Source organism: Propithecus coquereli, unplaced genomic scaffold (assembly GCF_000956105.1).
Source record: "Propithecus coquereli isolate 6110/MARCELLA unplaced genomic scaffold, Pcoq_1.0 Scaffold2, whole genome shotgun sequence".
Lineage (NCBI taxonomy): Eukaryota > Metazoa > Chordata > Mammalia > Primates > Indriidae > Propithecus > Propithecus coquereli.
The window spans coordinates 4,714,716-4,738,610 of NW_012144966.1; the positions used below are offsets into that span (position 1 = coordinate 4,714,716).

The 23,895-nt window shown below is 33.6% G+C and overlaps 1 protein-coding gene across 1 annotated transcript in view; it reads right to left on the reverse strand.

Moving 5' to 3' along the window:
• VPS13B (vacuolar protein sorting 13 homolog B (yeast)) overlaps nt 1-23,895 on the reverse strand; it is a 933,283-nt gene that overhangs the window by 793,589 nt on the left and 115,799 nt on the right. The window contains exon 16 of the mRNA XM_012643529.1: nt 7,074-7,198. Coding sequence (XP_012498983.1) covers nt 7,074-7,198 — 125 coding nt within the window. The remainder of the gene's footprint in view (nt 1-7,073; nt 7,199-23,895) is intronic.

The window sequence follows — 23,895 nt, forward strand, 5'->3', positions numbered from 1 at the left end:
AATTAAGTAGAAAAAGTTCTTTCCAAACTGTAAAAAATTATAAATTTTTCTGCAGAAAAACAATCTCTCAACCATCCTTGTAAATGGTAGGAGGAAAGATACTATGAAGATAAACATGTAAACAACCCAAATAATTCTAGCAAATTCATCTTTTTCACTTCCTCTCCAAATTGAATAGAACAATCCCAAATATATACTTGACCATTTTTTCCTTAGTCAAGCTATACCAATTTTTCAGAAAAAACTATGTCAAATTTAAAGGATAACTATTTCAAACAAAAAGCAAAATATATTAAATGAAGTAAAATTAATTTCTGGCCATGCAGTTAGATTAAGATAGAGTCTAAACATTAAACACAATGTAGTCTCACAGAATGGGAGAAAATACTTGGAAATTACATATCTGATAAGGGATTAATTTGTAGAAGATATAAAGAACTTCTACGACTCAAAAAAAAACTAATTTAAAAATGGGCAAAGGACTTGAATATACATTTTCCCAAAGATATACAAATGGTCAATGAACACACGAAAAGATGCTCAACATCCCTAATCATTAGGGAAATGAAAATTAAAACCACAATGAGATACCACCTCTTATTCATTAGGATGGCTATTACCAAAAAACAGAAGATAGTAAGTGTTGACAAGGATATGGAGAAATTAGAATCATTTTGCATTGCTAGTGGAGATATAAAATGTAGTCAACTATGGAAATCAATATTACAGTCCTCAAAAACCTAAACATAGAATTACCATGACCCTGCGATTCCACTTCTAGGCATATACTCAAAAGAATTGAAAGCAGAAACTCGAACAGATTATTTGTAAATTTTTGTTCATAGTGGCATCATTCACAAGAGCTAAAAGGTAGGAAGTGTCCATCAACAGATGATTGAATAAACACAATGCAGTATATACATAAAATGGATACATAAAATTCAGTCTTACAAATGAATAGATAAGGAATGAATGAATAAATAAATAGATAAGGAATGAAATCATGATACGTGCTACAACATGGAATAATCCTGCAAACATTATGCTAAATGAAATAAGCCAGACACAAAGGACAAATATTGAGTGATTCCACTTACAAGGAACCTAGAATAGTCAAATTCATAGAATAGTAGTTTCCAAAGGTTGGGAGGAGGGGGTAACAGGGTGTTATTTTTTTAATAAATACAGAATATAAAAGTTGTAGAGGTGCGTGATGGTGCTAATTGCACAACATTGTGAATGTACTTAATGCCACTGAATTTTACACTTAGAAATGGTTAAAATGGTAAGTGTTACGTATATTTTACCACAATAAAAATATTAGTAGTAGTAATTTTTAAAGCAAAATGGTACACTTGAATGAGCCTTGAATCAAGAAAGAGAGGATCAAATTGAGGCACTGATAGTAATTAACTGTGTGCTCTTAAGTAAGTAATTTGACCTCTCTGAGATTTAGTTTTCTCATTTTTGAAATGAGAAGATTGTAACTGATGATGTCAATGTTTCTTTTCAGTGACAAATATTCCATAAAAGTCCAACTTAGATAACAGGAGAACCAATGTTGAAAATCAGTCTAATACCACCCAGATGGAGATAAGAGAATTAACATCCCAGTTTAGTCTTAGTAGTTTTAAGACATTCAGTTAAAGAGAATATTAATCGAAAAGCAGACAGATGAAAATAAACACAGTTATAGAAACAAAGGGATAAAAGATCTATCTCCAGGTACTTTAAAAACACCCAACTATTGGTTCTTGAGGCCTTAAATTGTGGTATTATTAAGAACAGGGCAGTTGAGCAAACATCATTTTAAGCCCTAAGGGACTACTTATTCTCTATGTTGCAAATAATTATTATTGGTATTTTTTAGATTTGAAGGTCCCAGCTTCCATTAAAGCTGAAAAAATTCACCCTTGTATCATTCTGAGCAGTGGCAGAAAATAATTGCTTCAGTTTCAGTACCACGGAAGCAAAAGGACCAGTGTCTGCCTTATCTGTTCTTCAGATACTACATCAGTATCCTCAGCCTACCAGCACACCAAGTACTGTGTCTTTCAATTAAAACAAAACTCAAAGATATATTCCACAGAACCATTTTCCTCCTACAAATGAACAGTTCAAAAACTTCACTATTTAAAACCAAGCTATGTGGCACTGTGCTAAGTAAGGAACAGGTACTTAAAGGGATTCCTCAATCTGGAAAAGAAATATGGGTTTTCACACATTCCTCTGAGAATGAAAATGGCTCAAGATACACATAGGCAACAATTATAAGAGAGAAGAAACATTATTCTTAGGCAGAAATCCATGTATGAACTTCACATAAAAGCAGATTTTGATTCAATAAAAGAAATTTAGACCTGCTCAATAATACCTCACAAAGTAGCTAACATCCTTTGAATAAAATGTCCATGAAGTAGATAGATAGATGACTACAAATCAAAAGTGTGTCATAAAGACTCAGTAATTGAGATAATGTCTAAGATTATATCCAATGCTAATATCCACAATTATATAAGATCAGCATTACAATAATATCCATATATTATTAACTGACACTAGCAAAGTTCAGATTTATTATCTGTACTATCATAACTAGCTTGTCAATCTTTGAAAATCCATTTTTGCTGTATATAAGCAAGAAGCATATTGGGTCTTCAAAGCTGATTAACAAAAGTTAACGTACATCTTCACTCCTTCAAGTAAAAAAGGGATCAAAGACTTTGGAATCAGATAATCCTCCATGAAAATCCTTCACCAGCCACTATGTGACTTTGGACAACTTATTTAACTTCTCTGAATTTTAGTTTATAAGAGGGAATATCATCTGACCTCATAGGGTTGTTATGAAAATTTTATAAAACTAGGTACCTAGGACTGTATAAAAAAAGTACAGTATTCTCTTTCAGATTCTACTCATTCTTCAATAACCTGCTTAAAAATTCATGTTCTCCATGACTTTATAAGCCAAGGTACTCTTATTATACTGTGAACTTCCAAAATGTATTACATATACCTCTCTATAAATAAAATCACATTTCTGAACCCTCAATTATAGGAGAAAGTAAATCTAAGACTATATTAAGGTTGGAGTTTAACAAATCTGATCAGGCAGAAATGGGACTAATGAATATTTGATTAACTGGTTTATCTGGTTTTTTTTCTTTTTTTCTTTCCCTTTTTTTGATCCACTGCTAAGCTTAGACATCCTTATTCATGTACAAGTCTAAGCTCAAAGTAACTTTCCAAATTCCTCCTCACTGTATCCAGTGATACATGAACATCTGATTCAGCCATTAAAGCCCATTTCTAACAGGACCTCTTCTTGTAAGCTATCCCTGATGTCCCAGGGAAATTTCCTGCTTTCTTTAAACTTATAGGACATACTTCGTAAGAGTTAGTTTTGGAATTTAAAGATAACCGTTTTCATATGTGTCTTTCCCACTAGACTAAGTTTTCATGGTCAGGGAAGGAAGGAGATCTTTTACACTCTTCGTATTCTATTGTATTCTTTCCCCAACCCCAACACATAGCAAAGTGTATCATAATATAGGTAGGTGAAAAATATTTAATGAATGACATCTAATCTCCCCTAATACAATTGAAACTTCTTAAGAAAAAGGGAAAATGGCTAAGGAATAAAAAAGAAGTTGATACAACCTTCAGGAATTTATTTTTAAATTAAAATTACAGATCGAGAATGTGTAAATCATCAATGTTCAGTAATAGAATACTGTACAGCGACAAAAGTAAATGATCTAAAAACTACATTCTACAGTTTGGATGAATGTCACAAACATTATTTTGAGTGAGAAAAAACAGTCAAAAAGAAATATATATCTTATGATTCCACTTATATTGAGTCCCAGAACAGATAAAACTAATCTATGTTTTCAGAAATCAGGACAGTAATTAACCTTGAAAGAGGGAGAATAAGTCAGGCCTTTGGGATACTGATAATGTTCTGTTTCTTAATCTTTGAGCTGGTTACCAAAGGCTCAGTTCAGTTATGAAATACCTCAAGCTGTACATCCATAATATATGTACTTTTCTATATATATTATTTCAATCAAAATTCTAAAAATAAAGTTGAAAATTTATTACTGCTGCTCTGTTGAAAAAATAAAACTCAAGTCCAAGAAAGTTATCTGGAAACCCAAATGCACTACTGCTGTAGAAATGTTTAAAACTGTTATATATAGAAGGCTAAGACTTAATTCTACTACTGGCAACAAGGTTATGACACTTACTGCCCATAACCAACTCTTTAGTGACCTTTAAAAGCCCTCCTATTTTAAAAGGGGGTAAATCCAAATTTAAATTAATTGCCCGAGATTTCTGTCATTAAATATTATTGGTCACTGTGTCTTTTCCACCATATCCTACACATTTCAGTCCTCTTCTAAGAGACTAACCAGAACAAAACGTTAACTTGACATTTAACAGCGAGCAAAAAAATTTTTTGAAAAGTTTATTTTTATATGCTTAGAAACTATGTAGTATAGAATGAAAAATATTAATAAAATATAATCAAAACTTTTTTAAAAATAAGTTCTAAAAATTTTACTAACAGTTTACTCATTGGGGCTCAATATATTAATAGGAAATTTTAAATGGGAGAAAAATAATTTATTTTCAATCTTAAACCACATATTTTTAAAAAAAATAGCAAATCTGACTAAAGTAAACTTCATTAGTTTGAAATGTCATAATAGTTCAACTTAGAAATAATTTTAAATAAAAAGTATAAACTATTTTGCTAATTTACATAAACTCTAGATTTTCATTACTAGCTCAAAAGCTGCCAAATTTTTTTTTTTTTTGAGACAGAGTCTCATTCTTTTGCCCGGGCTAGAGTGAGTGCCGTGGCGTCAGCCTAGCTCACAGCAACCTCAAACTCCTGGGCTCAAGCGATCCTCCTGCCTCAGCCTCCCGAGTAGCTGGGACTACAGGCATGCGCCACCATGCCCGGCTAATTTCTCTATATATTTTTTAGTTGTCCAATTAATTTCTTTCTACCAAAAATTTTTTTACAATGGGCTATATAAAGGTCTTTGTTTCAAAAACTGTGACCTGTAGTAAAAATGTTTTTCTCATTATTGAATGAAATACATACATAGCATCATATATATGCTTTAAAAAAACTCTGAAATGAGAAATTTTAAAATTCAAATGAAAGAGCGTATATAATTTGAGGAAGGGAGAAACCATAATTGCAAACAGAGTTAACATTTAATGATACGACCAGGATGTCTTACCAAAATAATCCTCACTCACTGCATGAGTTAATAAACTTTCAGTCTTCAAACTGATTTTGATTTAACTCAATCACCATATGAAGTATTTTATCTGGTACTTTATTAACTTCAAACTACATTTAACTAAGCTATATCTCAATGTATTGAGTTTTATCTTTATTATTTTCAAATTAGAGTTGCTTAGAATATAGTAATTACATTAAAGATAATTTATTTTCTATTTATTAAGAAAAATGATTTCAAGAAGCTATTTCTAATCAATGTACTTCTGTAAGACATAGCAAAAATATCACTGCAATAATGCAGAAGCACTCTTACCTATAAAGAAGCAAAACACATCCAAATACATATTAGCATTCTATGACCTCATGCTTTTAGTGTTTAATTGGAATATTTTTTTGCAGACGTCTGCATATTTTAAACCACATTTGACAATATTCCGAGTAAGCCCTACATATCCTTAAAATAAATCTCACTTATTCAAATATTTGATTCAATTCATATAAAGCCTATTATTCATTTTGAAAATTTTGGCTTTTATTAAAGAAATTAAGAATTTTCTATAGTAAATGGCACTGTTTATAATAAAATTATTTTGATCTTATAAATGATAAATTAATCAGCACATAACTGAGATAATAAATAGTGTTCACAAATACCTACTAAAATTAATATGGGACATATCAACTGTGACATAGTAACATAACCCATGGTAATTCTTAATATGTTAGAATATAAAACTTGGTTCAAATGCAACATGCCATATATATGCAAATAAAAAGTTACATCCATCTCCATTGTTTGATTTTATAGAGGAATTGGTTCCAAGACATTAGTATAATATTTTTTTTTAATTTTCTGGATCGATATGCAAATTCCTTGAAATGCGAGCATTTACTTTACTAATTTCGTTTTAAAAGTTATATGGTATTGAAGGAACAAATTTTCAGCTACTGAAATATTTCAGACAAAAAAATTAATATCCATTTTCCGAAAGTTATATCACTTTTAATAAAATAATGGAAAACATATCCTGTAAAAATAAGCTTACTAATTAGGATAAGAATACAGAAGACATATTCCAAATAATTCAAATTGTAAACTGTAGAAATATTTCATTAAAAATTATTTCACATATTTAAATACTATTTTATATATTTATACAATTATTTCTTTAATATATTAAAAGCATTTCTTTCAACTAAAAATGTATAATTAGTAAACCATAGGCTTTCTTTCTATGAATCTCTTTGTACTTAAGGAAATGTGACCTCCAAATAAAGCAACCCAATCCTAAATTAAAATAAGGGCTAAAATCAATTTCTTCCAAAAAGTAGCTACTAGATGTGTCAAATATAGTCTATGTAATCAATATACTTTTGTCAGTGGCTATGAATACATATGAAAATTATTTAATAGATAAATACCTTGGCCCTGATATTAATTATCAACTCTTTTTAATCTTTATATCAGCTCTCATAAATGAATGAATGAATAAATAAATAAAACTTGCCCTTATAATTCCTATTACAGTCTGGGGCAGCAATATTTTATTATACCTCCAATGTGAATTAACAATTATTACCCCCAAAACAGCTATTACTATCACAAAAGATAGTATGAACTACCTAGCATATTTCAGCCACTTAAAGGAGATTTTTAGTTTCTCAGTAAAAGATAGTACAACTTCAGACATTCTTCTAAGGTTTTATATAAAACTAATACATGGGCATAAGCCATACATTTGGTTTTTTTCCCTCCTACGTTAAATAAATGAAAATTAACATAAACCACATTTGAACACATAAGACTTACCAGCAAGTGGGGAGTTTCAGAAGTTTACCATAAAGAGCAGTGCTGAAGGAGGGAATAATCGGTACAGGTAAGCAGTAAGATCTGCTACAATCCAAAGACGTAAGTCCTGCCTGGAAACCAAATACCTGAAACAAAAAGAAAAGATCCAAATGTTCACAGAGACAAAGTTTTAATAAGCACAGAATGAAATATGTCAGTTTCAATTTGCTGTCCAACAGCTACACACTAAATATAATATGTTCCAAAGTCTTCTTCCACTTGCCAATCAACATTTTCATTTATTCAATTTGCCATTAAGTCAAAATTAAGAGATTTAAACATGCAGTATTTACTTCACATGTCTGAAAGATCATTGCTTTTTTGACCAATTTTTTAAGCTTCACAGTCTATTTCTATACATCATCCTCTTACAATGTCTTATTGTCTGCCATATGTACATATTTTTCCATAAATATAAACTGACTGTATTGTTTACATTGTAAATTATTAATTTAATAAATTAGTGTTAATATTCTATGAATACAAGGACATTAACTATAAGAACAATCTTAAAAATATATTTTGCCTCTAACTTTCATTATGCACACACAAAAAGGATATCCAAAAATACCCTGAAATGTTACTTCCTTTCTTTTGTGAAAATAGTTGTAGGGCTGAGATTTTATACCCCAGGAAATTTGGTATACAGCATAAACTATTCTTCATGTGTTTAACACTTCAAATGAACAGTTCATATTAAAATATTTTTATAAGCAATCCCCAAAATTCCTGGACACTATATTTGTCATAATAGAAACAAACAACATAATATCACATTTTACATAAAACATTATAGAGAACTGATGATATTTCTGCTCTAATACGATAAAAGATAAACATCTCACACTGGAAACACTGACACACAGTGATACAAAACAAAGAGTTACTGTTTTTCGGTAACATGCAAAAGCAGTTTAACCCCAACAATTTATCTTTACTTATTATTTTCATTCCTTGAGTTTATAAAATTGACTTCTTTATCTCTAGGATTAATAAATATTAACTGTTAAGTTCTAAACTGAAATGTTTAAAATTTCTTCATAACTAATTTTCAAAACAAAATACTATTAAATGAACAGAAAATAATGATCAATTTCTTAAAAAGTATTAGGCTACTCCCAAATGGTTTCGAAAAGCTATTACGCTCCCAACATTCATCAAACTGACAATGTCAAATTCTTTCTTCTAAAACCAGTTTTCAGTGAACAAAATAATGTTTTGGAAATAAGACATTATTAAGAATTACATTTTCAGAGAAAACTCCATTTTAAAGGACCTATCTACCTAATTACTATGAAGGAAAATAAAAATGATGCACCATTAATGCCTATAGGTCCTGCTATTAACCAATTGGCAAGAGGTGTAGAATTGAGAAGAAAAGGGCATTTTTCTAACATTGAAATAATTACTTAAAATCATAACTTAAAAATTAAGGTATTTCACATTCATTCTTTTTGAAGACCTGTTCTGAGCAATAATGTATGCAAAGAACTGTGCTAGGCACTGTACAATTTCAGCATTTCATATTTTCTCATAAGGCCTATATTCAAAGGGTTCTGAAATTTGTAATTATTAACATGACAATCTAAAACACAATTATTAAAACAACGCCTAACCCCCAACTATGTCTAGAGTTATGAATAAGGGTAATATTTTATCACATCATATTAGTTATGTTCAACTAAGAATTCTTTCAAAGTCACTTTCTAATTTTCCATTAAATGCCCCAACATTATAATCCCAGACACTATCATTAACTATACTCAGAAGGAAACTGGGTGTAGAGGAGATCCCCTGCTGGTTATCTGTACAATTGCAAAGGGCTTTAGGGAAACTGCATACTATTCTATAAAATTATAAAGTTTTTATTATATTTTCATGTGGTACAGAGATGTTTCTAAGGAAATATTCAAGTAGGTAAAAATTACAATGAAAGAGGGCCTAATGGACAAAGAAATAAATTGCCAAATTATTACGTTTAAAGAGTCATATTATCCGATCATCTACAAAATCAAAAACAACTATTTGAAAATAAATTTTAAAGTCTTTCTTCTAAATTATAACAATTAGATATGCAAATTTATAATATCTATATAACCTAATAATTTGTCAACATCCCTTGACCAAGACTGTAAATACTTAATCTAGGAAAAGGAGAACCAGCACAGTGTGAATTGAAGTTGCTTTCACAAAGGATAGATCACATACTTGGAAATGGAATAAAAGTGCTGAATACTGCAAACTAACAGTCTGAAGCAGTTAAAATGTATGAAGCAGTACTTGTAACTACCAACAGAAGTTTTAGCTGAAGAAAACTGTAAACTTGAACGAGAGGACTTACACATCTCATTAAATGAAACATTAAACATGTATTTCTACCTTTTAAAAAGAGCCCAATTAGCAAATGATAAAAATAAATACATGACCAATATTTTTAAATTTTACAACAAATGTTCCTGAATTAACATCTCAAATAGAAAAAATTGTAATGGATTTAGAAATATTATAAAACAACTTACTTCTGTAAGTTTTGACCAAAAATTAGTATGTTAAGTTGGGATTTGCAACTTTAAAAAGACAAAAAATAAAAAGCATACACTAACTGTAAATGACAATAAAAATACATAAGTGTGATATAAAACAAATCACTTCTATGTTGCTGCCATTATCAGATATAGTGTATAACACTATAACCAGCATCCTAAAGATTTGTCCCTCATTAAAGGGACAAATAATAAAGCACTACCTTACGTCAAAAGTTGATCTGTACATAATAATATATATTATTGTATTATATATATATATATATAATATAATACATTGGAACACACAAAAACTGAAGAAAGTAATTATAACCAGAATTGTGCTGCACAATAATGAACATGTTATTAAAAAAAAAAAAAGCCTTTAGGGGAAAAGGATGGAATCAGAACTAACCACTGAATTTTAGAAATAAAAATGCTTAGAGATTATTTAACTCAATCATCTCATCTTACATATTGGAAAAATGAAATCCAACAAGGATTAGGGATGTCTTCAAAATTACATATTCCTGAAGTCTCAGGATACAAAATCAATACACACAAATCTGTGGCATTCATATACGCCAGTAACAGTCAAGCCGAAATTCAAATCAAAAACACAATACATTTTACAATACCCTCAAAGAAAATTAAATATCTAGGAATATATTTAACGAAACATGCGACAGACTTATACAAGGAGAACTACGAAACACTAAAAAAAGAAATTGTAGAAGATGTAAACAGATGGAAAAACCTACCTTGCTCATGGATTGGTAGAATCAATATCGTTAAAATGTCCATACTACCTAAAGTGATCTACAGAATTAATGCAATCCCTATCAAAATCCCATCATCATTCTTCACAGATCTGGAAAAAATAATTCTACGCTCTGTATGGAACCAGAAAAGACCTCGTATAGCCAAAGCAATCTTAAGTAAAAAGAACAACCTGGGAGTTATCAGTCTACCAGGCTTCAAGCTGTACTACCAGGCTATAGTCACTAAAACAGCATGGTACTGGCACAAGAACAGAGACATTGACGTCTGGAACAGGACTGAGAATCCAGAGATAAAACCATCCACATATGGTAATCTAATCTTTGACAAAGCTGACAAAAACATACACTGGGGAAAAGAATCTCTTTTCAATAAATAGTGCTGGGAAAACTGGATAGCTACATGCAGAAGAATGAAACTGGATCCCTACCTCTCACCTCTTACAAAAATCAATTCAAGATGGATAACAAACTTAAACCTAACGCATGAAACCTTAAGAATTTTAAAATAAGATGTTGGGAAGACCCTTTCAAACATCGGCCTAGGCAAGGAATTCTTGAAGAAGACCCCCAAAGCAATCGCTGCAGCAACAAAAATAAATATATGGGATCTGATCAAATTAAAAAGCTTTTGCACAGCCAAGGAAACTATCATTAGAGCAAATAGACAGCCTACAGAATGGGAGAAAATATTTGCTCTCTACACATCTGATAAAGGGCTGATAACCAGAATCTATCTAGAACCCCAAAAAATCAAACAACCCCATCAACAAATGGGCAAAGGAAATGAACAGACTTTTCAAAAGAAGACAGAATAATGGCCAGCAAATATATAAAAAAATGCTCAACATCTCTAATCATTAGAGAAATACAAATCAAAACCACAATGAGATATCACCTAACCCCAGTGAGATTGGCCTCTATCAAAAAATCCCAAAATAACAAATGCTGGCAAGGATGTGGAGAGACAGGAACACTCTTACACTGCTGGTGGGACTGCAAATTAGTGCAACCTCTGTGGAAAAGAATTTGGAGATACCTCGAAGAGCTAAGAATAGAAATATCATTCGACCCAGCAATAGCACTATTAGTTATCTACCCAAAACAGCAAAAGACATTCTATGATAAAGTCATCTGCACCCAAATGTTTATGGCAGCACAATTCACTATTGCAAGGATGTGGAAACAACCCAAATGCCCGTCAATTCATGAATGGATTATTAAAATTTGGTATATGTATATAATGGAATATTACTCAATTATAAGCAACGGCAGTGATCTAGCACCTCTTATATTTTCCTGGATTGAACTTGAGCCCATTATCCGAAGTGAGGTATCACAAGATAGGAAGAATGGGCTCCACTTGTACTCACCATCAAATTGGTACTAACTGTTGAACACTAGGGTGCTCACATGGCAGTAATAGTCTCCAGGGATTAGGAGAATGGGCAAGGGGTAAACCTGCAACTAAAGGACATGGGGAGCATTGTAGAGGGGAAGGGCACGCCTCTAACACTCGCTTGGGTGAGGCAAAGACATAAAATGTAATCATAATGTTTGTACCCTCATAATACCCTGAAATAAGAAAAAAAAAATTACAGATTGCTGGACAGCAGTATAATATTTCATTTGATTTAGCTCATCTATTAGCCCACTGTTTTACCTGGCCTTCCTTTCTCCCTCCATTTCCTTCTTCCCTTCTCCTAAAAAGGAATGGTTGATTCTCCACTTACACTTAAAGAAATATAAACAGTCTCACCACCATCTCTCCCCTCCTTCAACCATCAATAAAATTACATTTCTCTCCTTTCAATAGCAAATATCTTGAACAAGTAGCCTAGAGTTTGCTACAATTTTTTCATTACCTTCTCACTTCTTGAACCCCCTCAATCTAGTTTCTATTCATGTACCCCCTGAAACAAAAGAAAATTCTGGACTGAAACTAATACTGTACTTATGTTCTTCTCCTGTGGAAAAAAATTAAGAAATATTTTCTCTTGATTTTTTTCCCTAATGATTTAAAAGAGTAAAAATATAAATAATTACCAGTGATTTTTCCACCTAGAATTTTAAAAATAGAAGTACTGTCATGCTGTCATCTAAATTGTTCAAGACATAAATACAGCCAGGTGCAGTGGCTCACACCTACAATCCTAGCACTCTGGGAGGCCAAGGTAGGAGGATCACTTGAGATCAGGAGTTCAAGACCAGCCTGAACAAGAGAGACACCCCATCTCTACCGAAAATAGAAAAAATTAGCCAGGCGTGGTGGTGCACCCCTGTAGTCCCAGCTACCTGGGGGGCTGAGGCAGGAGGATTGCGTGAGCCCAGAAGTTTGAGGTTGCTGTGAGCTAGGCTGACACTACAGCACTCTAGCCCAGAAACAGAGCAAGACTCAGTCTTAAAAAAGAAAAGAAATCCTTCAGAATATATAAAAAGTGCTTACAACTTAAGAATAAAAAAACAACTCAATTTTAAAATGGGCAAAAGAATTGAACAGAAATTCATCCAAAGAAGATATACAAATGACCATGAACCCATGAAAAAAAATGCTCAATATCATTAGTCATTATGGAAATACAAATCAAATCCACAGTGAGATACCACTTCACAACAACTAAAGTTGCTAAAATCAGAAAGACAATAACAAGTGTTAGTGAGGATGTAGAGAAATAGGAAACCTCAAAACACTACAATCATTTTAACATAAAAAAGTCTGGCAATTCCTAAAAAACAGAGTTAACATATGGCCACACAATTCCACACCTGAGTGTATATACCCAAGAGAAATGAAAACCTGTCTTCACATAAAGACTTAGGCATCAATATTCACAGCTTTATTATTCAAAATAGCCAAAAAGTGGAAACAACTCAAATGTCTATCAACAGATGAATGGATAAATAAAATGTAGTTCATCCATGCAACAGAATATTATAATTCAGACATAAAAAGGAATGAAATATTTTTTTTACATCTCACATTTAGCTCTCTGATCCATTTTGAGTTAATTTTTGTATGTGGTGTTAGGTAAGGGTCCACCTTCATTCTTTTGCATGTGGACATCCAGTTTTCCCAGCACCATTTGCTAGAAAGACTGTCCTTTCCCGATGAATGGTCTTGAAACTCTTGTCAAAAATAATTTGGCCATATAGATGTGGGCTTATTTCTGGGCTCCCTATTCTATTCCATTGGTCTATATGTCTGTTTTTATACCAGTACTACACTATTTTGATTACTGTAGATTTGTAGTAAGTTGTGAAATCAGAAAGTGTGAGTCTTTCAGTTTTGTTCTTCTTTTTCCAGATTGTTTTGGCTATTTAGGGTCCCTTGAGATTCCATATGAATTTTAGGATGAGTTTGTCTATTTCTGCAAAAAAAATCATTGGGATTTTGATAGGGATTGCACTGAATATGTAGATTGCTTTGGATAGTATAGACATTTTGACAATGTTAAGTCTATTAATCCATGAATATGAAATGTGTTTCCATTTATGTATGTTTTAATTTCTTTCAGCAAAGTTTTGTAGTTCTTACTGTATAAGTCTTTCACCTCCTTGTTTAAGTTAATTTCTAAACAACGAACCTTTCAGAAGAAAACATAGGGCAAAAGCAAACTACTGTCCACAAGCCAAATCCCACACGCTGCCTAGTTTGGAATAGCCTACAAGCTAACAATAATTTTACACATGAACATTTGTAATCAATGTGATGATGGAAACACTAAGTTGGAACCTCAATGAGGTGAACTGTTATCTGAAAAAAAGAATTCCTTTCTTCTCATTAGTAAAAGCATCTTACCAAAAAAACGTACTCAATAACTGTAATACATTTCTGAATATCGTAAACTCGGAATTTGTAGAAACTTTTTTGCTCTTATTAAGTACCTACATAATGTCCTCAATTTTGCCACTTGGCCCACAAGCCTAAAACATTTCTATTTGACTCTTTGGACAAAAGTTTGCTGACCCCTGCTGTAGTGTATATAGTAAGAAATGGAAAAAATGGGTGGTAAGGTAGATATACTTTCAAATTTATTACATCCTGCTAAAATTCCTTCCAAAATCAACATACCAACTTATATAACCACCAGACATGTATGAAAATAACATTTCCTCCAAATCCCTTGGTATTTTCTTAAGGTCAAAAATTAGCAGATTCAACTGTCTACTTAGGAAATACCTATTGCAGTTAGAGTTTATCTTGTAGTATTTGTCTTTGTATTTTGAAGAGAGTAAGATTTGAAAACTGATACACATAGAAGGGAACCTGACTTTTTGATCTAGCATGAATTATAAAATAGATGAGATATCCACAGTTACATATTGTGAAGTTGCAACTGTGAAGATTCATTGTCTTCCTGTTTGGGTCTTCCTTAAATAGTGTAGCCATAACCCCACCTCTGCTTGCTTTCCCTCTCACCACTCCAAGGATAAAGAAAATGATAAATTTTCTGTCATGCATCCAATTCTTATCTTAAATAAGACTGAGTATATAGGCTTTGTTCCTGATATTGCTATGTTTCTACCTAGTTTTCCATTTAAAGTACTAGTTCAAAAGCAGTTTCAAGGAACAAGACCTGTACTTTGCTTATGTGAGGAATCAGTGGTAGGAGCAATGAAGTAAATTCTATGGAGTACATTTCTAAAATAGCATATTTCTGATATCATAAATAAGTTTATTCAGTTTCTAACCCTTTGCTGTACACAAACAGACAGAATTCATCTGTTATATAAATGAGAAAAAGCTGTACGCTTTAAATCCTTTGAAAGCACTCACCATATAAACTTGAATTTGAGTTTGTAAAAAAAAAAAAAAAAATTAGCAGATTCAAAGAATACAAAGGGGCCGGGCGTGGTGGCTCACGCCTGTAATCCTAGCTCTATGAGAGGCCGAGGCGGGCGGATTGTTTGAGCTCAGGAGTTCAAAACCAGCCTGAGCAAGAGCGAGACCCCGTCTCTACTAAAAAAAATACAAAGAGATTAATCGGACAACTAAAAATACACAGAAAAAATTAGCCGGGCATGGTGGCTCAGGCCTGTAGTCCCAGCTACTCGGGAGGCTGAGGCAGAAGGATTGCTTGAGCCCAGTAGTTTGAGGTTGCTGTGAGCTAAGATGACGCCACAGCACTCTAGTCCGGGCAACACAGTGAGACTCTTGTCTCAAAAAAAAAAAAAAAAGAATACAAAGGATTTTTGAACACACTATAACCTTCTTTATCTCTCTGAAGCACGTCCTGTAGCTGATCCTTATGAGTAACAAGGCCTTAACATTATACATTATTCTACAATTTATAGAGTACATTCATATTACCTTATATTCTATGTATGTTTCATATATCAGATTCCGTGGAATGTATTAGATACTCAATGTCATACATATTCAAAGGATGAGTTTGCCAGACAATAAAGAGGTAAGTCATAAGAAAGTTTCATCTCTCAGGGTTAGGAGGTTGAGGAGATGTTAGGCAAAGGATACAAAATTTGAGTTAAATAGGAAGAATAAATTCAAAAGATCTATTGTACAGCACAGTGACTATAGCAAATAATAATGTACTGTATTTTAGAAATCAATAAGAGAACAGATTTTAAGTGTCCTCTCCACAAAAAATGGTAAGTTACTTAGATACTATGTATGTTAATTAGCTAGATTGAGCCATTCTATGACATATATTTCAAAACATCATCTTGTACACAATATATACAAATTTTAATGTCAATTAAAAATAAAAAGAAATTTTCATCTGCATACTTTCCACACACACCCATGCCAACTCTCTCAATTGTTAAATTTCATTACGTAAAGTAGGAGTCATAAACCATTTTGTTAGCCAATACAGAGTTAAGTACACAAAATTAAAACTCAGGCATTTGAGTATTTAATTAAAAATTACTTAAGTTCTAAAATGCCAAACACATGAAATGTTTAAATCCTCTACTGTAATACTGTAACACCAAAAGCAAAACTTTGAAAACTTCCTCAAAGGTTACTGAAATCATCCAATGTAATATGAACTGCTCTAAATTCTATAGCAAATTGGTAAATTGAGTAAATCCATAATACCCATATAAACAAAAACTTTCTACCAAATCCTGAAAGTATTAAAATATACTATGCCACAGAAGAAGTATCAAAAATGAAACAAAATATTCAAGACAAGGCTCAAGGCTTTATTTTAAAAAGTATTCAGTATTCTTAATACCAATGAATGGTTTTTCTATACATATTATTCCTACTCTGCCCAACAACTTACTTACTCGCACATTAAGTTCATCCATTATAGCTGTAGTCAAACAGACCAAAATATAAAAGACAACTAGCCAAAATGTTTGGCAAAAGCCCTTTTCCAAATATATAACTATATCCAGAACACACTGTAACTAACTTTTACATTACACTAGAAATTTAAGTGAGCTTTAACATACTGACAAATAGAAATGGTAAACAACTATTCCAATAACTCTTATGTCAGTATGGATGGTGACCATATTGATGACAAATGGCTTTAGTGACCATTTTCCTTGAGGACAGAGACATACCTATCTTATTTATCTATTGCTGAATGTCTGCTATATGGAAAGAACTTAATATTTCCCAAATGACTGAATCCTACATAAGCAAAATGTCTTAAAAAGATTCATGAGATGTCTAAAATTAGATCTACTTCCAAAAAAAAGGCAATGTCTAAACAAATGAATGCATACCAAAAAATTAAGAATTTTCCTCAGTAGCTATGATTTCTACATATTAGTGTGATTAGTTTTGAGTATGACCTACATTCTCATGTTCAAATACAAATTTAATCATAATCGCTGTGAAGAATATATAATAATTGAAAGACAATATTTTCCTAGAAGCAAAAGAATGAGGAAAAGCAACACAAGATCTATTTGAAAGGTTGTCTGAAGCAGGAATTAAGTATTCTGACCCCAAACAATGACAGTCTTAATACTGAAAGTTCTACAATGAGGAACAAAATAATTTCTGAGATTGTGAGATCAGATTGGATCTAGGCAAATCAGGGGAAGGCATTTGCAGGTACTTTCCTCTCTTTTAGACCTCTTGGAAGGGGTGCTTAGGAATAAGACAGTGAACAAAACAAACAGAATACCACAAAAATTAACTTTTAAGGATAATTTTTGCTAAATGACACCTAAGCAGAAAAAGGAAGATGACTGATATGTATTAGGAAAAAAAACAACTACTGGTGAATTTTAAGGATTCAATTAATCAGAGTATTCCTTTCTTCATTCATGAAGTTTAACTTTTTGTTTTGTTTTTAGAAACAAGGTCCCACTCTATTGCCCAAGGTGGAGTACAGTGGCATGATCACAGCTAACTGCAGCTTCAAACTCTTGAGCGCAGGCAATCCTCCCACCTCAGCCTCCCAAATAGCTGGGACTACAGGCGTGCACCACTATGACTGGCTAATTTATTTATTTTTTTTTTTTTTGTAGAGATGGGCTCTATGTTTCCCAAGGTGGTTTTGAACTCCTGGCCTCAAGCAATCCTCTTGCCTTGGACTCCTAAAGTGTTGAGATTATAGGCGTCAGCCATCATGCCTAGCTGAAGGTTTTACTTTAACATACATGAATATGTGAGTATGGTGTGTGTGTTTCTGAAGTTATGACACAGTATCCTGCTGAAAGTCTAGATGTGCACTGTCAAATACACTATCCACTAGCCACATGTGGCTAATGGACATTTGAAATGTGACTAGTCAAAACTGAAATGTGCTGTAAGTATAAAATACATAATAGATTTATAAGACTTGGTATAAAAAGAAAATATAAAATATCAATGTTTTATATTCATTACATGTTAAATGATAATATTTTAGATATAGATTAAATAAGTTATTAAAATGAAAAAGACAAGGCAAATATTCTTAACACTGTAATCTGATATTCGTATTGTACTAATATTTTAAAAAATCATATGCCTCTGTGTATTAATTGTGACAACGGATTAGAAAGCACAAGTATAAAATATTCTCTATATATCCAAATTCAAAAATACCTTCTGCTACTCTCTGCATGACATACAACACTGTGGTACATTATGATAATAATAGCCCCAATGAGTCACATTTTCCTGTGTCCACATCCTTTTAGAATGTAATACTGTTGCTCTTCCACCAAAGGAGCCATCTTCTTGAAAAGGGCTTTGCAAAGACATCTAGGAAACATGTTCTTCTATTCTCAATGGTTTGAAAAGTCAGATTTTAATTTCTTAAATACACACGCAGGTGATCTAAAACTGGTCTCTTCAAATTGCTTTCTCTTTACTTCACAAATACACAAATACATAAGAATTTCAAAGCATCAAACTATAAAGTCAGGACTCTATTTGTGGAGTCCTCTAATCTTTTAATACTGTGGTCCCCAAGCGCCTGTCCATGGCCTGTAATTGTCTTCCACGAAACTTAGTAACAGCAGGAGGCGAACTGGTGAAGCTTCCTGTGTATTTACAGCCACTCCCTTCCTGATCGCTTGCATCACAGCCTGAGCTCAGCTTCCCACGCCCCCACCCCTGGGAGGGTGGAAAAATTGCCTTCCATTAAACAGGTCCCTGGTGCCAAAATGGTTGGGAACCACTGTTTTAACACACTGACTGCCACACTAGAAAAATATATTTTCCTTGGGGCCACAGTGTTTTATTTAAAAAATAGAACAAAAACTTCAAAAACAAAATGATCCTTTCTAATTTAATGAAAAATTTGGGTTTTTATTGTTTTGTGTGTTTTTTAATAAAAAAGCAAAATAAAAACTTGAAAATTAGTAATGTAAAAAGTAATGTGAAAACTTGAAAAATATTTCATAAGCGTAAAGTGTTTTTCTTGCCTAGTCAGGCTTAAGTGTAATTTAAAGGTAAACATAAATTGAAAAACAAAATTTATTGACTTCTATTTGTTTAGTCCATATTTTTTAATTAAACTGCCAATATTAATTGTAGCAATATCAACAAGTAAGATTTTCACACACCAACTGCAGGGTTTTGCCCAGGTTTTGCTTTATGAGGTCCTGGGCTCAAAATATCATGAGTTAAAAACAACTCACATGGCAGTTAATGTGTTATTACATGAAATTCTTGATTTCAACTTTTTATGGCTTTCTTTTGTTCATAAAACAGAACTTGATTGGGTATGTGCTGTCTCTACTTAAACCACCTATCTGTATTTGCTTATTAGCAAAAACATTTATTACTCAACATTTGGATTTATTGTTTGCATATTCCTGTATTGGGATGGAAAAATAAATGGAACAGCCAAGCAAAGCTTCCAATAATTCTCACTGCATAACCATATAAGCACGCACGGGAGATATTGCAGGTTCAGTTCAAGACCACTGCAATAAAACAAATATCAAAATAAAGTAAGTCACACATAATTTTTGGTTTCCCAGTGCATATAAAAGTTATGTTTAAGGCCAGGTACGGTGGCTCACGCCTGTAATCGTAGCACTCTGGGAGGCTGAGGCGGGTGGATCGCTCAAGGTCACGAGTTTGAGACCAGCCTGAGCAAGAGCGAGATCCCGTCTCTACTAAAAACAGAAAGAAATTATTTGGACAACTAAAAATCTATATAGGAAAAATTAGCCGGGCATGGTGGCGCATGTCTGTAGTCCCAGCTACTTGGGAGGCTGAGGCAGTAGGATTGCCTGAGCCCAGGAGTTTGAGGTTGCTGTGAGCTAGGCTGACGCCACGGCACTCTAGCCAGGGCAACAGAGTGAGACTGTCTCAAAAAAAAAAAAAAAAAAAGTTATGTTTAAACTATTTTGTAGTCTGTTAATTATACAATAACATTATGTCTTTAAAAAATGTATATACATTAATTAAAAAGTACTTTATTGCTAAAAAATGGTAATGATCATCTGAACCTTCAACTATTCATAATCTTGTTGCTGGTGGAGGGTCCTGTTGATGTTGATAGCTGACAAATGATCAGGATGGTGGATGCTGAAGGCTGGGGCAGCTGTGGCAATCTCTTAAAATAAGACAACAATGAAGTTTGCCACATCAATTGCCTCTTCTTTTCACAAAAGATTTCTCTATAGCATGGGATGCTATTTGACAGCATTTTACCTAATAGAACTTCTATCAAAATTGGAGTCAATCCTCTCAAACCATACTGCTGCTTTATCAACTAAGTTTATGGAACATTCTAAATCCTTTGTTGTCCTTTCAACAGTGTTCATTGCATCTTCACCATGAGTAGACTACATCTCAAGAAACTGCTTTTGTTAGAATAGAAGACTAGGAGAAAGAGCTGGGACTGGCTGCATGGGCTTGAAGATTGGGTGCCACCAGTAAAAACAAACAAACAAAAACTCTTAAGCAGAAGCTAACTAGAGGGGCTGATAATTGCAGGAAAGAACTAGCTTCAATGACTTGTCAGCTATCTCAGCCACGTTAAATGAATTTTGGCTAATTACAATATCATTTACATTGAACTTTTAAAATTTCTCCACCCTTGAAATCATCATGACCATTCCAAAACAACCACATAAAGTACGAAAATGGGAGGGAACCCAACTCTAAGTACTACTCAAATTATTAGTAAAAGCCAACACCTTGCCTTTGAATATTCCTCCCATGGATTAGTAAAACTACAAAAGATCTAAAACCACTTCCTCCCAATGCAGCTGCTCTCTTTCCAGTCTATCCACTCTCTTTCCTGAGAGTATATTTTTACTTTCAATAAAAGCTGTCACTTAACATGGCTTACAAAATTCTTTTCCCAACCATCACCAAGAACTTGGATAAACCTCCACTCAGAGGCCAATAACACCTTCTTTGTTCATCCATAAGAAGCAACTACTCATCCATTCAAGTTTTATCACAAAGATTGCAGCAATTCTGTCACATCCTCAGGCTGTACTTCTAATTTTAGTTCTATGCTATTTCCTTTACATCTACAGTTACTTCTTCCACTGAAGTCTTGATCCCCTCAAAGTCATCCATAAGGGCTGGAATCACCTTCCTCATTGCACAGGCCCTAGAGGTTTGTTTTTTTTTTTTCCTCTCTCAAATGACTTAGATTTAATCATGGGAAGCAAACTAAATGGAAACCTTACAATAGAGAAGAATTACATGTCAGTGCTTTTTAAAAACTGAGCTGGGACAGAAAGGGACTGGGGTTGCCCCTCAACCTGATCCCTTCCAAACAAAGACGTCCACAGTGTTCCTGGCACTCTGGTTGAGGAAAGGGGGAGACTTTGCTGGTTTTGTGCATGGAAGTCACCTAGCCCAGCACTTATTCCTGGCCAGCATCAGGAGCCCCACCTTGCCGGCTCTGGTCATTGCCCTTCTTTTTGTGGCCTGAGACAATGTCATCAATCCACAGCAGCAGAACTGCCATCTCCACTGCAGTCTTATATGTCTGCAGCTTCACAGCCAATGGCTCCCGTATGCCTAGCTCTTTCAGGTCCACCAAAGTACCTGTCTCACCATTTACACCCCAGGTCTCATTGTTCTCTTGGGTATGCTTGCCCTGAAGGGAGGTAAGCAGACGGATGGCGCTGGTCCCACAGTTCTGGATCAGGATACAAGGAATGACCTCTAGGGCCTGGGCAAGAAGGAGGAATCACCTGCTTGGAATCACCTGCTTCATTAACAGCAATTAGATTGCTGTTAATGTGGATATTTTTACCTCTTCTTCCCCTGAAGCACACGTTTTTAAATGGCCTCTAGAATGGTGAATCCTTTCCAGAAGGTTTTCAATTTACTTTGCCCAGATCCATCACAAGAATCACTATGATAACTACAGCTTTACAAAATGTATTTATTTGGAATAATAGACTTGAAAGTCAAAATTATTCCTTGATCCATGGGCTGCAGAACGAATGTTGTATTAGCAGGCATGAAAACAACATTTATCTTGTACATCATCAGAGCTCTTTGGTGCCAAGGTGCATTTTCAATGAGCACTAATATTTTGAAAGGAATCTTCTTCTCTGAGCAGTAGGGCTCCACAGTGGGCTTAAAATATTCAGTAAATCATGCTGTAAACAGATGTGCTGCAATCCAGGCTTTGTTGTTCCCATTTCTAGGGCACAGGCAGAGTAGATTTAGCATAACTCTCAAGGGCCTTAGGATTTTTCAGAATGGTAAATGAGCACTGACTTCAACTTAAAAGTCACCAGCTGCATTAGCCCCTAACAAGAGTCAGCCTTTGAAGCTTTGAAGCCAAGCACAGACTTTTCCTCTTTAGCTATGAAAATCTTCAATGGCATCTTTTTCTAATAGAATGCTCTTTGTTCCACATTGAAAACCTAGTGTTTAGCGTAGCCATCTTAATCAATGATCTTGGTGGGATCTAAATAATGCTGCAGCTTTTCCATCAGCACCTGCTGCTTTACCTTGTATTGTTATGATACAGAGACACCTTCTTCCTTAAACCTCATGAACCAACCTCTGCTAGCCTCAATCTTCTCTTCTGCAGCTTTCTCACCTCTGTCAGCCTTTATAGAACTGAAGAGAGTTTGGGCCTTGCTCTGGATTTAACAGAATGTTGTGGCTGATTTGACCTTCTATCTATAGCAATAAAACTTTCTTTATACTAGCAATAAGGCTGTTTTGCTTTGTTATTCCTATGTTTACTAGAATAGCACTTTTAATTTCCTTCAAGAGTTTTTCCTTTGCATTCACAACTTGGCTAGCTCTTTGACACAGGAGGCCTTGCTTTCGGCCTATCTCAGCTTTTGACATGCCTTTCTCACTAAGCTTAATTATTTCTAGTTTTTGATTTAAAGCAAGAGATGTGCAACTCTTCCTTTCACTTGAATACTTAGAGACCATTGTAGGGTTATTAATTGGTCTAATTTCAATATTGTTGAGCCTCAAGGAATAAAGTGGCCCAAGAGAAAGGAAGAGAGACAGGGCAGCAGCCAGTTGATGGAACAGTCAGAACATACACATTTATCGACTAAGTTCAATGTCTTCTTATATGGGTATAGTTCATGGCACCCCAAAACAATTACAATAGTATCATCAAAGATCACTGATCACAGATCACCATAACAGATATAATAATAATTTAAAAGTTTGAAATTTTACAAGAATTACCAAAATGTGACATAGAGACCCAAAGTGAACACTATTTAAAAAATGGCACCCATAGCCTTGGTGGACACAGGGTTGCCACAAACCTTCAATTTGTTAAAACAACAATTAAAAAAAGAAAAAACAGTATCTGTGAAGGGCAATAAAGTAAAGCATAAGAAAATGATGTATGCATGTATTTAGAATAATAAAAGATTTTCCCTTTGCATCAAGAAATGAACATGTTCCCAGAAAAATGGATGGCTACCAAAAAAGAAAAAAGAAATTAACATGGATTCAATAACACAAAAGTGACTAAAAAACAAATGTGTTGGCTGGGCGCGGTGGCTCATGCCTATAATCCTAGCTCTCTGGGAGGCGGAGGCAGGCGGATTGTTTGAGCTCAGGAGTTCGAAGCCAGCCTGAGCAAGAGCGAGACCCCG